At 41.5% G+C, this 17,579-nt stretch overlaps 1 protein-coding gene across 1 annotated transcript in view; it reads left to right on the top strand.

Annotated features, from left to right (window-relative positions):
• fgf11a (fibroblast growth factor 11a) overlaps nt 1-17,298 on the top strand; it is a 122,015-nt gene extending 104,717 nt beyond the window's left edge. Inside the window, exons 5-6 of the mRNA XM_065950618.1 lie at nt 5,038-5,236; nt 6,847-17,298. Of these exons, the coding sequence (XP_065806690.1) occupies nt 5,038-5,236; nt 6,847-6,989 (342 nt within the window). The 3' untranslated portion in view covers nt 6,990-17,298. The remainder of the gene's footprint in view (nt 1-5,037; nt 5,237-6,846) is intronic.
• The last annotated feature ends 281 nt before the right edge of the window (nt 17,299-17,579 follow it).

Here is a 17,579-nt window from a genome sequence, read left to right as displayed (position 1 = left end):
AGGCTGTAAACACGTTTTTGTTTTTTCTGCTGTGATGGGCTTTTTAACATGGGGCCTTTTCAGGGATTCTTATTGAAGGCGCCCTCAAGTGGACACTCTGTAAAACTGCATTTTTTTTCACTTCTGCATTAAGCTCATTTTTCAACACCAGAGGCTGCTGTTTTTTTATTTATTTAAACAGCCATTTTGGATGTTAAAAACCCACCAAAAAGGCACAAATTAAAGCAGCAGTAGTGATGTGTCGGTCATCATCATCAACGAATCATCTGGGTGAACGAACTGAACTGAATCACTTACTGAAAAGAGTCGTTCATTTCTCAACTTCAGTTGCGCTCTCCTCTCTCCCGTCTCTCTCTAGAGTCTAGACCGTAAGAGTCGCTCAAAGCCCGCCCTCCCTCTCCCTTTCATGTCAGTGATACGTACTGACTGAACCAACAGGACGGAGTCGGTCAGGAGCTCTGTGTCGCTAAAGCCCGCCCCTACTTCTCCCTCTCATGTCTCCAAAATTGAGGAAGTAGAAAATATATTATTTAACATTTAGGTGTCGCAAAAATGTATGTGCTTTTTATAGCTGCCGTCAGTTTACAAACTGCTTTTATATCCAACTTAATTTCACTCAGCTGACTGTTTTAACATCCACTAACTATCGTGTTTCAGTCAGTACAGTATGTGTGTGTGACTGAGGCTGGTTCAGTCACGTTCACTGAACGAACTGAACGAGAGCTCTGACGTGAATCACTGAACGAACTGAGAGGAAGAGCGGAGCTCTCGTTCAGTGAACGAACTGAACGAGAGCTCTGACGTGAATCACTGAACGAACTGAGAGGAAGAGCGGAGCTCTCGTTCAGTGAACGAACTGAACGAGAGCTCCGCCTCCGAGTCACTCTCTTCCTCTCAGTCAGACAGTCAGTGAGTGATTTGTGTACTGAACGTACTGAACAGAACGGTCGGGGAAAATAAATGTGATCGTTTTAGCAGCTTTCAGTTTGCAAACTGTAGCTTTATCCAACTAAATTCTCAGCTCATTGGTTTATTATTCACCACCGACTGTTCTCAGTACGATCGCGAGCAGAACTAAACGTTCGGCCGTGTTTCAGCTTATTAAATTCTTATTCACAGACAGAGCTGCAGAGAAGTACTGAACGATTCAGTGAACGAATCTTTTGAACGAATCACTTTACTGAACTGATTCTACTGATTCAGTACACTGAAAAGAACTGCTTTTCACATCACTGAGCGGCAGTATGCAGCATGAACATTCTATTGCAAAAATACCTTCAACCACTTCCTCTGCTCCTTTTTATCACTCCATCAAGCTCCGCCCACTAAATGCTGCAACGATCATACAAGCCAAGTTGTCACTGCAAGTGTTCAATTCATGTAGTTTTGACGAACATAGTCGGGGTTAACACACTACAAGGTCAATGTCACGGTTTTGGGCACTGTTACCGCCTTCTAAAAAAACAAAGAAAAGTCACAATTGTTTAATTGTTCTAAAGATCATCTTGCCAGATTTCTCCTGAAGAAGAACATGAGGACTACACTGATTTCAACCATCAACACCTATTTCTGCTCATCATCCGCAACGTTTGTTTACTCCAAAGTCGTGTTTGACCTCAAGAGATTTAACTTTTTTAGAGTCTGGAGTGCTGTTTTTAGTCAATGGAATCTGTTAATGCGACGTACTGTTTTGGTCATATCATTGCGATCCACACAACAAACAACTACTCTTATTGTTTGTACTCATAGCGTATGTGGGGTCTCTCACATCTTTGATATCTGTTAAGACTCAAAAAGTCTTTAAGTGTGGGCCAGGCTTTAAAAGACACAAACACTGACGGACAATCAATATACATCCCAAAATAGTTTAAAGGTCGTGACTGATGTGCTGCACGGCCGTTCGAGGAGAGAGAGAGAGAGAGAGAGAGAGAGAGAGAGAGCAAGTAAGAGAAAGACTGAGCACTGCGAAAATCCAAATGGGCGGGGGCTCACATACAGATCAGACCCACATTTATTTAAAGGATTGCCTTTTCCAAATGTGGAATTTGAACTGAAATCAGTAAACTAATGTTGCCTACTGCAGCTTTAACTGACTGCATGACTTGCAGAGGTGAGTGTACTCACAATTATTTATGCAATCTTTGTGTTCCTGCCGGGGGGGTTCAGTCTGTGTAGCACCATGCTTAGCATTACACCAAGTCAAATTGCATTAAATATTGAAGGTGTATTTGTTTCAATGGGAAACTATAAATATATGATACACTGAAAACAAAACAGATTTTTGTTTGCTGCCTTGTCATGTTCAGGTCATGTTTCACCACTTTCTTGAATTTAAACTATGTTCAGTCGTCTGCGCATGCATAATCACTTTGATGGCAACGAGGACTCAAGTACTTCGATTTCATTTGCTTTCAACACTCGTCTGGAACACTTAGGTGAGACAACAGATGAGGAAACAGCTCGGAGAAAATGGAATAATGGGAAACAAGTCTGCACCTTAAAGGAGATGAATAAGAGGCTCTGCTCTGTGGTGCAGCTGGAAACATGGGATTCAGTTTTTAAGCCTCATTTAAAGAGACACACACAATAGTGATTGTGTTGTTAATCCACTGTCAGGGATGCATTTTGTTTTACCATCAAAGTAAAGCATCAATGTGTTCATATTCCATGTGTCATGCTTCAGTGTCAGTACATCATGATTAGCATGTATTACATGTCAGTTAGCTAATGCTACAAGTAGAATAGAAGAGTTTCGATCCCTTAACATTATTATGTCATTCTCTCAAAATTTCCGAGCAGATTTTAAAAATGCCTTCTTATCTTGTCTTACATTAACAAATTGAATGAGAAAAACAAAATCTTTTTAAAAGAACATTAATTTCAACAAAATGGAACAATTTCTTTCATAATTTAACAAACCAAATTATTATAATATTACTATCAAGTAAGTTAAAAGTCACATATTATGTAAAATCGTTTTAAAATGTTTTGTCCCTATCCTGTCTACAAACCCTCCAGTGATGAGAAAAGTCCATCCTCTCCGTTTTCTGCCTGCTCCACTTTTCAGAAAATGTGTGCTCAAACAGGCCGTTCGGGGAGGGGGCGTGGTCAGACACAGCTCATTTACATTTAAAGCTACAGACAGAGAAACTGAGCAGGGCTGAAATAGAGGGGTTTATAGGCATGATCAAATACAGGATCAGAGTGGATTTTTAAAAATAAACTTCACACACATGTTTAGGGGAGCTCTGAGATGTCTTTAAACTTGTTGAAAAGGACCTTGTTAAAGCTTCTATAGGTCGACAGCTGACAGTCCTGGCCTGGCATGCGCTATGTTTTGCGGAACAAAAAAACATGGGTGATGGGTTCAGGCCCAAAATTGTCTAGAGTGTTGCCAGCTTTAAAAACACAAATGCCTGAATACTATTCTTGTTTATGGAGCTTCAGCAAATGTAGTCACTTTTCACTGCTGCACCACTGGCCCTGCCTTTGTCACCATATTGAACTTGACTTTTTGCCCTATCTGGACCAGGCTATCTGAAAAATAAATCCTTTTGTTTTTAATTGGAAAATCTGCCTTTTACTGTTGATAAAATCCCAGTCTCTATTTTACCTCTTCTGCTTGCTTGCTGTGGTCTTAATGGCTGATCAAAAAGACATGAAATGACGAAGCTTAAAAAACACACACACACACTCATTTACACACACAGGCTTCACATTACTCATATGGCCAGATTCCGTTTAATTCACATAATTAATCAATTAATGAACTAGAGAATGTATGTTAGGAGGTTGTGAGCTGGTGATTTACAAAGCTGGCTTTAATCCTGTAGTCCCCCCCACATGTTGATACACACACGCACGCACGCACACACGCACACACACGCACACAAACATACACACACATACACACACACACAAAGAGTGCAGTGAAGATGAGCTGCAATACACTGCTGTGCAAACGCGGTTAATGATAGCAATCTGATTACACCTTCCAACAGACTCCAGACCTTTGGATCGGGCTCGGTGCTATTAGAGCTAGAGTTAATAGGTGGGTGAGGAAATGAACGGCTGCCTAAGTGAATGGATGTGTAATTAAAGCATGGGCGATACAGTCAATGTAATTAGCTTGTTTATGTGCGCTACAATGGGTATAGGCAGACGTTAAGGCGCTGCAGAGAAAGACAGAAGAGATAGAAGAAGAAGAAGGAGGAGGAGGGTGAGAAAGGGCGAGTGAGAAATGAACAAGAGAGAGAGAGAGCAAACTCCTTATTCAGGCCTTTTCTGCTCACCCGTCACATCAAGGCTCCAAATCAATCCTGCAAATTGGTTTGTTCCTCAACAAGGTTACCAAATGACGGAGGGATGGAGGGAATGAAGAGGAGACGAAGAGGCGGAATATGAGAGAGAGAGGGAGCGCTGTAACGAGAGGGAGACGGAGGGAAGGGGGATGTCCCACTGTTGACGTATCGTCTAATGCAGAGCTATGTGTGTGTGCAAGTGTGTGCGAGCTGAAGGCCAATGGCGGGGTTGTTAAACTATAAGGAAGGTGAAGGATCCACCTGATTGTTGTTTGTTACAGGTAAACCGAAGCAGCTGAGTTATGGCATCCCACCTCTGGAACCACTTTATCCTAACATGGAGAAATGTGCACGCGTTGGAATGAATTTCTACCGCTGTGCGTGCATTTGTCTGTGTGTGTGTGTGTGTGTGTGTGTGTGTGTGTGTGTGTGTGTGTGTGTGTGTGTGTGTTCAGTTCCTCGATGCAAGCCACAGACGCTCCTGTAACCCTGTCACCATGAAATGTGGGGCCCCATTTTCCTCCCATTCCCAGCTGAGCCGGTTGAACTGGAGAGTAAATATATAAATAATGGAGGAGATAAAAAATGGCAGACAGACGCTCCAAATGTGTTATTCTTCTCCTCTGACCCGTTGTGTGTGTGTGTGTGTGTGTGTGTGTGTGTGTGTGTGTGTGTGTGTGTGTGTGTGTGTGTGTGTGTGTGTGTGTGTGTGTGCGTGCGCTTCTGTCTCTTTCAGGAACACTTCACGCCCGAGTGTAAGTTTAAGGAGTGTGTGTTCGAGAACTACTACGTCACCTACTCGTCCATCCTGTACAGGCAGACTCAGTCGGGTCGGGCGTGGTACATCGGCATCAACCGGGACGGACAGGTCATGAAGGGGAACCGCGTCAAGAAGACGAAGGGAGCAGCGCACTTTCTGCCCAAACTCATTGAAGGTAAAACACATTAATGTAAAGAATACAAGCTGTGACAGAGTCAGGGCAAGTCGGTCCTGCAAGACGCTAAAAGTTTAAATATTGTCAACTTCTTTTACCAAGTGTCAAATCACTGTTCTGTGTCTCCAGTGCAACAAAACCTCAGCTCTTAAATGTTCACTTCATGCCTTTGGCATCCCTGGTGTCCGGGTTGAACTTGCTACTCATCTCTTTGCTACAGTTTAACATTACTCCCTGTCATCAACACTGACACTTCACCCACGGAGAGCCCTCTGCCCCGGGCCTGACAAGTTATAAATCCTGGCAGACGGAAGTCCCGTAGCCTACTCAAGCCGGGCAAACGGTGCCGGTAGCCGGGCAGCCAACTTAGCAAAGCTACCGCTCAACAAGACCTCATTTCTCAAATTTGAATATTATAAACATGTTATAAAGTCGAGCAGAACCCCGGTGATACGCTGCTCCGGTGAGAGGAGTCTTGTGGTTCCGGTGGTGTTTAGATAATAAATCCACTTCCACACCGGGGAAGGCTAAAGCACGAAGTGTCAGGCTGGTAAAACGGGTGCAGAGGGATGAGCTGGAGCTGGAGCTCATAGCACCAGAGCTAGCTCTAGCTCCAGGCATCCCGGGGCTACAGCCACAGACCCACACTCGGCTCTCATCCTCGATGTCAAAATCCTGATCGGACTCGCTTTAATCTCTGCGTTTCAGTAATATTGAAGTTATCCTGTGTCTTTCAACGATACAACTTAACCATCTAAACATAACTTTCTGATCCTAGCTGTCTCTCTTACTCTCTCACGTAAATAAACCAGAATGAACACAGTGCCCCTACAGGCCTGGAGCACTTCCATTTAAGATTAACTTGCAGCGTTTCTGTATTTGCAGTTGTTTTCTGGTTGTGTGTGTTTTGACTTAAGTTTTGTTTCTGTAATGCAGCGCGTTTGACGCTTATCCAGTTGTTTTGCCTATTTGCAGTGCGTTTGTGTCTTTGCAGTGCGTTTGTGTCTTTGCAGTGCGTTTCAGCCTTTGCATTTGTTGTGGTATTTTGCATTTGCTTTTAAATGTGCAGGATTTCTATATATGCTGCACGTTTTTCTGAATGTATGTCGTTTCATCAGTTGCTGATCGTCTGACCCCTACCGGCCACTGTACTAATCAGTATAGAAACCATTTTATAAGTCGTCGTTATCAAACAAAAACCATCGTCATTACCATCATCATCATCAATAATATGGAGACCATCATCATTAAGTTAGTAGGTATTCATGAAAGAGCTGGGTCTTTAACTTTTACTTAAATGTGCAGAGGGACTCTGCAGATCGAATGGATTTTGGAAGTTCATTCCACCACCGGGGGGCGACAGAGGAGAAGAGTCTAGTCAGAGACTTAGGACCCTGTTGTGAAGGTTGGATCAGACGCCTTTCATTGGCAGAGCGTAGTGGGAGGGAGGGAGTGTAGACCTGGATGAGAGAGTTAAAGTAAGGAGGAGATGTTTTTGTGTCTGTTTTCTAAGCGAGCAGCAGAGTTTTAAATTTGATGTGAGCAGAAACTGGGAGCCAGTGTAAGGAGATTTCTAAGTCTAAAATATTTGCAACTTTCTCCTTCCCCAGTGGCCATGTACAGGGAGCCTTCTCTACACGACGTCGCTGAGCAGAGCCCACCCAGAAAAACGCCCAAGACCTCCAGTGACTCGCCGGTGCACCAGAACGGCAAGAAGGACCCTCAATCCAAAACCAAAACCTCCTCCTCCTAGCGCTCAAAGACACGTGTTTGGAGGAGGGGTGGAGGACACGAGGGTGGGGGGGGGACACTAGGCACCAACGGACACTTGAACAGGGGGTTGTTAGGGCTACACCCACACCTGCTGCCTGCAACACTGACCCCCACAAGAACCCTGTGAACCCACAATGCACTGCTGCTCAGTTAGAAAAAAAGGGAGCAGAATTGGGCAGAGTGGAGCTGGCTCGATGGGGATGCCCCCTTTTACCTTCACAGACCTCCATGTACACCAGCCCTCCACTTATTTAAACAACCTCTGTGATTATCAACGCCTGGGATATAAAAGCAATAACTCCATGAAGAGGTCACGTAGCGTCATGTTGCATGTCCCAACAGTGTGTGTTTATCCGTCTGGAAGGAAATCCATCACACCCTCCATCGTCAGCGACATCCTTCCAGGCAACCAAATATCCAAGAAAAGTCTTCCAGGTTTTACCACAACGAGTGCAACATTCAAATCTGTTCCACTGTAGCGCACTATTTACAATTGCGTTGTGTTTTTTTTTTATTCCCAACAGGGTTCCAAGCTTATGCTAGCCTGACACAAAGCTAAGCTAACCAGAAAGCTGCAAAAGCTGTCACAAAGACACTGTTAGGACTTTTGTTCTCCTGCCATAATTGTCTGTGTGTGTGTGTGTGTGTGTGTGTGTGTGTGTGTGTGTGTGTGTGTGTGGCCTTAATACCTGTCAGCCCTTCATGTGTTTGTGTGCTTGTGCGTGTGTGTGTGTTTGTGTGTGTGTGTGTGTGTGTGTGTGTGTGTGTGTGTGTGTGTGTGTGTGTGTGTGTTCTCTTCTTCTTCCACTCGCCCTCTTTGCGCAATTTGATTAGTTTGTGACATGGACTCAATTTTCCACTCGGTGGCACAAGAAAACCCCTCCCATCCTCTCTGGCTCTGATAATGGAGTCTGAGGCTGATCGGAATCTTTTGACCCTTAAACGAGGGGCCAAGAGCTCCCTCAGCACACTGCAGAACCACACACACACACACACACACACACACACACACACACACACTTAAGCACCCTGATATCCATGAGTGACCACTACAGAAAATGATCTCATAAATTAACACACTTAACATGAATGAAAAGTTGCAAACACACACACACACACACACACACTCACGGATGCAGCAGACATGTTGATGTGGTGGTGATGGTGCGTGCAGGTAATGGGAGACAATAGAGATATCATCAGTGAGATGGGGTACTGATGAAGCTTGACAGTGTGGCTTGTGATTGCGCTGCAATAGCTTTTTTTTTCCATTGTGGCTGACCATGCATTGCACAAACCTCGAAGCCCATTATGTAGCAGTGGACTCACTATCATTCAAAGTGGTATGCTTGTCTGAAAATACATTCAAGAAAGTTTATATTTTACTTCTGCATCCACATTTTGGCTACCACCTTAATGATGAATACAAAGAAAACAATGTGCGCAAATATGAACAGTTTCTTTAGATTCTGTTCCACCCCAACATTGTTACCACTGTGCAGACTTTTGCTGCATTCATGTGCTGCTCGGGTGCTCCAAGTTTCCGAGTTGGGAAGTCGTTCTTCCGACTTCAGTGTGTGAAAGTGATTGATTTCAGTTCGAAAAGTCGGAATGTTGTCAATAGCAAAAAAAAGTGTTGATGGTACAAAGAAGAAGATCAGTGAAATGTAACTGTTAAAAGTTATATTTGAGGCAAATAGTTGATGTGTAATACCTGAATTAATTGAAAGTATGTTCACATTAATAAAACATATTTTGACCCCATTTGATGACGATTATGACGTCAAGTCGGGAAGTCGGGCACCTCATTCTTTTCCGAGTTTCTGAGTTGCCTTTTATAACTCGGAAACTTGTTTTTCCGATGTGTCCGACACCACATGAATGCAGCATTAGCTAACACAAAGTACTGTATGTGGACAATTTTTAAAGGGGCAATACACCCATTTTTCATGTCAAAGCCAGTTTATAAATCAAAGAGAGTACTACTCAGTCTGTGGAAATAAATCTCAGGAGGAGCTGTGTCAGGTGGAATAATTACTTCAGTGATGTCATCTTATAATTTTGTGTTGCTGGAGATGTCTAAAGATAAAATCTATTTGGAATGAACACAAGATACTTGTTCCCCTCATGAAAGGATAAATGCTCAGTGAAGAAACCCGTCATCCCAATTATGCCCTCTGACCTTCTAATAAGTAACATAACATGACTTATGGCCCTTAGTCGCCATAACAACCAAAACAGCGTTGCCACATACAACAGACCCAAGCTTGTGAGCTAGCCAGGTATTGACAACTGCCTACCCTAACACATGGCCCTTACTGGCCCCCACAACTCAACCCTGTAGATTGATGGGCAGCCTGGGTCAGGACATCACCAGGGCAGTCATGTGGGAACCTCCCTCCAACAGTGTTTCGTCCACTGCAACATCAGTGCCACAACACCTTGGATAGGCTAATTAATGATAAATGACTTAAAACCTGATGCTTTAACTGTAAGCTACATTTGGAGTTTCCATTCTGAGTTGTGCCCATGTCACTTCCTGTTTCATTCTCAATCATTGATTTGTTTGTGTTTAATTAATTGCAAGACGGTAGAAATACACAATCAGCGCCTAGTAATCTGTATGCAATGTCTTTGGCATCGATGACTCAAGTGACATCACTGAAGGCAGTTTACCAGCTCCCACTAGAGTCAAAGAAGGCTTTGTACAGCTGTGTTGATTGTAAGCAGACTCTGATGAAATGTGAAGAATGGTCAAGAATCCTGAAAGTATGAAGTTAAAGAAGTGAAAGATGATCGCACTGCATTATGGGAAGTGTAGGATTCAGTGTGTTAGGTGTCTAAAGGTCAGGATATCTCTGCTCCTGCTGCTTATATTTTGTCAAATCTTTATTTAGGCAGTATCTTTCAAGACTCCCAAACTAATGGAAGTACAATACTAAATATGTGAAGCAGCCCTTTAAGTCTTTAAATACTCCTGGTGGAGTCAACTGAGGATCTGTTTGTGACATGACAACTTCACATAAATCACTTGTTTTCACACTTATATCCATCTAAATGCCTCTAGGAGACTTTGGTTGTGATGCAAAGGAATTTAAGCCTTTTTTTTAAACTTGTCATTTAACAATTCCCAGTTTTCAAAGTTAAAATAGGATGATTACTGTTTAATTTAGAGGTAAAATTAGAAACCAAAGTTATATGTAAATGAGTAAAAACTTTTTGTAGCTCTAGTACATAAGAAGATTGATGAACAAATACACTCATTTAAATGTGTTAATCTAATTTTCTTTATTGTTTATCCAATAGACTGTCCTGGTAAAGAAACCAACTTTTTTTTTTTTTTTTTTAAATAATCACTTTTCTCACCTGGGAATCTGGTTTTGTTCTTTCCATTTGTTCTTTCCATTCAACATGAAAAGCAATCATTTTTCATATCAAACTTTCTTGTTGCAATGTGTCAGGCAGGGTAATTGTTTCTGCCTAATGTTTATGTATTGTGGGAAGCGAGGGAGTTTTGTGTGTTTGGAAGGTAGAGGCAAGGCTAGATTGATGATCAGGCTTTAGAGAGAGGACCGCACGGAAGAAAAGAGAGAAGGAGAGAGAGAGAGAGGGAGCGAGAGACTTTTTTAGGGGGAAATAATTTGCGCTGATGAGCAGAACAAAAATAGTTTTCAGAGGGGATTATGGTAATATGGCCAGTGTTCCCTGAACACACACACACACACACACACACACACACACACACTCTTCTCACTTCATGCATAATCCTCTGCTCCTGTGTTACCTGTGGTTGTAAATAATAATAGCTGATAACCCTTGCAGAATAGAGGGGAGCTGCAGAGCAAAGTAATCTGCTACTTGAGAGAAGCAAACCCGGTGGGTGAGAGGAATGAAAATGTAGTTTGAGAGGGAAAGAAAGAACAGAGACTGATAATACAACAAGTATGAAGTAGGAAAAGTAAGAGAAACATCCAATAGATTTCAAGTTATTCTCGCTAGTCTAAATCGTTTCACACAATCTACTGTTTGAACCTCATTGTCACAATAAAGACCTTAATTAAAGAGTTAAATAGACCCTCAGGTTGGCACGTCTGACCAGTCATCCTTCATGGAAAGCTAAATCCAGGACACAATGTTTAAGTACTACAGTCGCAGTGAGTAATTACCCAAATATTTAATTAAATGAGGTTCTGCCCAAAAGAATACAATTAACTGGAAGACACTCGATGGAGGAGAGAGGAGAGGAGAGGAGAGGAGAGGAGGAGAGGAGAGGAGAGGAGAGGAAACGAGAGGAGAAGAGGAGAGGAAACGAGAGGAAACGAGAGGAGAGGAGGAGAGGAGAGGAGAGGAGCGAGAGGAGAGGAGAGGAGAGGAGAGGAGATGATTAGATTAAAACATGCTGTTACAGAGAGCTAAGGGCTAACATTTAAGGATAGCTACTTATGGGCTATGAGATAATGACAGTGTGTTTGTAAATTTAAATTCTTCTAGTTAAAAGTTTTTGAGAGATAGAGTTAAGCGATGTGTCAATCATGCGCACAAGCAGAGTCAAAGGGGAACTACACAGATTAGTCATGAGATGTAGCCTGCTACTGTGAAAACTGACAAATGAGGAATGTCTTCCTCTGTTCTGAAGCAAGCTTTCTAAAGGTGTGTTCAAATGTAAAGAGAAGAAAATGTTGGCCTCATATTACTTAAACTAAATGCAGTCATTTTCTTTTATCAACGTTAGCTGTTAGCTAGCTTGCAATGGCGAGGCTAAGTTGACATCACGTCGCATACACAAAGTAAATTCTGTTTTTTTTTTTATCCCTACCCGCAAATGTACCAATGTAAACTGTACTGTAAGCTAGCTAGTTCAAGCAAGGTTACGTTGGCTTCACGTTCCTCACACAAACTAAATGCAGTCTTTCTTTCCATCACAACCAGCAAATGTACCAACATTAGCTGCTAGCTAGCTAGCAAAGGCAAAAAAGAACAGTTGTCCTCACATTACTCACACAGACTAAATGCAGTCTTTCATTTTCATCACAACCTACCAATGTGCAAACGTTAGCTGTTAGCGAGCTAGCAGCTGACGGTGTGAATTATAGCCCTTGTTTGGTTATAGTATCAAATATGGCTAGGAAATGTTATAGTCCTTAAGTCGCTCTTCCTTTTTGTAATGGCTCATTTATGAAAAACAAAAGACTGATATGTAGCATGACTTTTTTTGCTGGAGTAGAAACATTTCTAACTTGTGTGAATGTGCGAAAGATTAGAGAAAAAAAATGAAAAACATCAGGCTCAAATGTATTTTGTATTCCACTTAATGGTGACAGTTTTCTCACAGAGGCCTTTACATTTGGTTTGACATGAGTGCTTATTTCAGGGATACAGTGGTTGAAATTTAAGATAAGATGCATTTAGGGAAATTGGATATCTGGCAACTCTTTTTGTGTGTGCTTATCTTAATGATATCGCAGCTTCTTCTAGTTACATTTTTATCTAATTAAAAAAAAAATGCTTCTTGTGAGTCCCATAACCTTATGGAACTGCAATACGATATTGCATGAGTGTCCCTTTAAGCCTAAAAGCAAATATACAGTATCATATTTTATTGATGCATATGCCTGTACAGATGCAAAAAAGAAAAATGATAGAAAAGCTGCGATTCCAGATAAGAGAACAACTCAGACTCTTTTTGATTGTGATATTTGTAGGGCTATAATCATCATTTTTTTTTGCCCAATACTTTGAGTTGAAGTTACTTTTGTACAACCGGAGCCAAGATTTTATGTAAACGAAGCCATCAGATCTCGAGCGTTAGATACATATCTCACTTTACTGGACATGTGCATCCACTTTAAATGACTCATCAGTCCTCTTAAAGTTGCGTCGGTCATCAGTTTTAATTCATGTTTCCGTTGTAGTTTAGGCTACTGATGAATATTTATTTTCTCCAGACTGTTATCTGAATACTCATTTGAAAGCTATAAACCAGGATTACTTATTTATTTTTAAAAGAAAAGGTATGCATCCATACAATTTTAAGCAATCTAGCTAATAGCTTCTTATTTTTTCATTCACAACAGGCTATATTTTTTTTCTGAAGCTATAGCAGATATTATCTTTTGTAACCAAATGAGTCCTATTAGATGTTATTGGAGTATTTCTGAAATATATATATATGGATGAGCAGATGGGGTCAAGATTTTTAAATAGAAGATGTGTATATGTGTATCTCACTTTATGTGAAGTGTTATTAGTCACACTTTGCAGGGAGTTAGATCAGATCAAAGTTTGCATGATTGCATGTGTGTGTGTGTGTGTGTGTGTGTGTGTGTGTGTGTGTGTGTGTGTGGGTGTGGGTGTGGGGGGGGTATCACAGACTCTTGTGTGTGTTTTGCAGTGTCCATACTCTTCCATTTTTCCCTGCTTATGAAGCCTGAAATCAGCTTCTCTCTTCCAGCCAGTCTGCATTCAGCCTTCAGGCTTCACTTCAAACACTTCTTTGTGAATTACCTGGTGTAGAGATTGCCATTTATCTCGGTCTCTGTCTATCCGAGCAAATGTTTGATCAGCCATTTCCCCCACCTGCACTAGAATTGCTGAATTTACTGCCTATAACATGCTGATTCATCAGCAAGATTATTGACTGTATATAGATGGACAACACATCCATCTCTTCCCGTTGTACAAAAGTGAAGTTAAGACAAAACCCAATGACGGGTGCTGACATGTTTTCGCATTCTGAGTCTGTTGAGTTTGGATTGGCTGGTGAACTTCTTGCCGCCCCGCCAATCAAAACATGCATTGAAATGACCAATAAAACAGCTAAAATCTCCCAGGTTGGCACAGTCCACAGCAGAACAAATACTTGTGTGTGGGTCTTAAGCAGACGTTCATGATTAATGAAATTTGAATAACTCTCGTCTTGTTCATTAGATTTTCTCCTGCCATGCTTCCTCTACTCAGCCATTTGTCAACAGATCTGTCAATCTGGCTTTAAACCAACATTTATAGCCCCAAGTAACGAATTCAAACAGAATTTGTCAGAAAATGTATCTGTATTTGACGTCTAAATAAATGTTCTAGTTTGTCCCATGTCCCATAAGTTAACATGGAGGAGGCGGAGCTTACGCATTGGATCAGTAGGGAAGCTTCAAACATTTTGGCATCATTTCTGGGAAGCAGTCACGTCGTCCATCTTTTTATACAGTCTCTAGTTTGAGTTAAAATGTTAAATACCGGCCCTTTGGAAGGCTTACTCCTCCTGTTTCTTTGGAGTAAAGAGAGGTGTATATGTGAATGTAGGAGGATATCGAAGGGGGTTAAATGGTGTATATCTGATTCAGCTCCATGCTTAACACATCTCACGCACACACCTCTCTCCCGGGGGACTCCCTTTCCTCCATTTCTCCCAAGTCAGGGCCCTCCCTGCTTACAGAGCGAATTACAACTACAGAAAGGGTCATCCTGGGTTGTGAAGGACTCGGAGAGAGAGAGAGAGAGAGAGAGAGGCATGTGAGACACACTGAAGTGTAGCTAACTCATGCCCTCACAGCCTTCTTTTGAAGTTCCACTTCCTCTCTGCGATCCCTTTTTGCAAACACGACTTCCCCTTAACCTGGAGGCAGAATGCTCGTACGTGTGTGTGTGTGTGTGTGTGTGTGTGTGTGTGTGTGTGTGTGTGTGTGTGTGTGTGTGTGTGTGTGTGTGTCTGTGTGTGTGTGTGTGTGTGTGTGGCAATACAATGTGTGTGCTAGTATATGTGTGTTTTTTAGATCTCACTCATCAGCTTCGGTCTTTGTGTGTAATTGTTGTGTAACTGTGATTGAATATCTCTGTATGTCCATTATGTGTACCCGAGACGAGAGTAGTGGAGAGAGAAGAAAATAGAGAATAAATCAGAGGCCAAATCAATGAGCAGAAGTCCTTGGGCAGAAAGCAATAAACTCCATTAACAAGGTGCAGCCACATTATCTCGGAGGGGGTGAAAAAAAGGGATTAATATTGATATAGAAAGCAACTGTGTGTTTTATTACAGCCTTTATTTTTCTAACACTTTGCCCTCTTTGTGAGCTGGGTGGCTGTTTAAGTGTGTGTCTGAGTGTGTGTGTGTGTGTGTGTGTGTGTGTGTGTGTGTGTTTGTGTGTGTGTGTGTGTGTGTAAGTTCGAGGCGGAGTCCCTTCACCACATCTGCAATGCAGCAGAAAACACAAAAAAGAGAGAGGGAGGAAGGGAGAGGCTCACGTGACAAAAGAGTGACGCTGTCCTCGGACAGATTTTCACTCTTCCCTTTTTTCTTTTTTTTTAAATAAAAAAGTGTTTTTGTTTTTTTACATTTGATTCCAGAGCCGGAGCCCCCAATGTCACATCCTTAACCATCAGATTAACTTCCTTTATTAAAAAAACGAGGCTGTGTTATTTAAAAGCACACCCACAATCGCTCCACACACATCTGCTTCACACACACACACACACACACACACACACACACACACACACACACACACACACACACACACACACACACACACACACACACACACACACACACACACACGGAGCACCCTGCACCAAGCCAGTGCAGATGTGGCTAAACAGGGTGACCTTTACAAACAGATCATGGAGGGACTTCACCTCGCACAAGCTAATGCACAAAATATATTAATGCAGTGACTTAACACTGTTCAAAATGCTAAAATATTTTATGTATTTGATCTTTCTCCATTTTTTTTGTTATAAAAAACAGTATGGATTGTGTTTTGGGAAATTCTCATTGAAAGTGTTGTGACCTGTAATGACATGAAAAGAAGAATTGTGTGTTGTAATGCCATTTATAAACCATCATTGTTCTGATATGTGGGCATATTGATTTCAAGTGTTATTTTTCTGTTTCAATGCATATCAGTGTCTATTGTTCTAAAACATAATGTTTAAGAACAGAGCTCACTCTACAAAGGGAGGAAATATTAGTGCGCAAAGACTGTTGGGTCTCAGACCTGTTCTTCCCATTCCCCCCACAATCCTGCAGTACTACGTCTGTCAATCATAAACCCAATGACTGACCTCCGATCTATAGCGGGATTTCAATTGGCTCACTTGCAGCATTTGGACTGCTCATTCTCCGTCTGTTTCTCTCTAAAACACGCACACAACCATGTCTGCAAACTTGTGTGTGTTTGATTCCGTGATCAATCCTTGAAGGATTTATTTTTTATTTTTTTGTTCTTTTTCTGCATGGACGATCCGAGAGATGTGACAAAGTCTTCCAAAAAGATTTGAAGGAAATCACCGTCATGTTACTTTACTTCTTTGTCTTCCAAATGCAAAAAGAGTACATCAGTCTTCCAGCTATCAAAGCCACAATGACACTATTTTTGTATACAAATGGGGCAAAAAAAATATATATCTATATATATATATATATATAAATATATCCATGCAAATGTGGTTGGGGGCAATAACTCCCCCTGTTGCCGGCGAGGTGGAATAACACGACTGCTATATGCCATCCAAACCCATGCATCACCTGGAGAAAAGAGCTGCAAGGGACTACAGAAAGCCATGGGACTTGCAGTTTTTAAACTCCTGGGTTGATGTCGAAGATCACAGACAGGCGGGACTACAAGCATGCATGCGCCAATCATTTACTGGACACCTTCAAGGAAACAGTCTTTCCCCAATATTTACTCTTTAGCCCCTTTAATCCCTAACCCCCCTTCCTCAACACGCTATTATCCCCAAATCTTGTCTCTGCATTTGCAATATGATCTGTATTTATTTCTATAATAACTTACACAAAGTCAAGGGAGACGTATTATTGGATATAATTGAATAAAACAAACTAATATATTTGTATGATTGTAAACCTGGTCTATTGAGAGTTTTTTTGTGTTATTCCTACATAACATACATCCTTATTTTGTTTTTACATTTTCACCGGGATTGTTTTCATATCCTGAACAGAAATACAAGTCCCATAATGCTTCGGTGGGTGTAAACAGGAAGTTTAATGTTGCCATGGAAGCGTTATCGTACACGTCTTGAACAGGTTTAGCCCATATTTGTTCAGAATTGGTTAAAACAACTACAATAATTATGCTGAATTAACTGTAAGCAATTATTATTTGCTGTGTACCCATAGTTTTAAAGCTAGCTTTAACGGAATTACTTTGAAACTGAATTTTACATCATAGCGTGAAAAACATGTTGAAGTTACCGAGTGATCAGGTGAAACTTTTTACATGTGCTGATTTGAGGGGCTTAATGAACGTTTGTTCTCAGTGGACATGGGAAAAACACCCAAAAAAGAGTAGGGTAAGTGAGTATTAAAGGGTTTCAGTTAGTATGACTGTGTGGAAGTATATTGATGATTACTACGAAGATAGCTAGCTAGATGATTTAAAATAGGCTATGACGTCATCGGCAGTGCGCCATAGCTGCTAATGCTAATAGTTTAAAACATCTGACTGAACTAAAATAAAGTTCAGTTGTTTTCTGAATATGAGCATATCCTGCCCCTCAAACATGAAGCCATATGGATTGAAATACTTTTATTCATTAAAAACCTGTCTCCCTGCAA

The sequence above is a fragment of the Labrus bergylta genome, chromosome 22, assembly GCF_963930695.1.
Source record: "Labrus bergylta chromosome 22, fLabBer1.1, whole genome shotgun sequence".
Classification (NCBI taxonomy): Eukaryota; Metazoa; Chordata; class Actinopteri; order Labriformes; family Labridae; genus Labrus; species Labrus bergylta.
The sequence above is the reverse complement of the archived record's forward strand: the minus strand, read 5'-3'. Positions and strand labels throughout refer to the sequence as shown.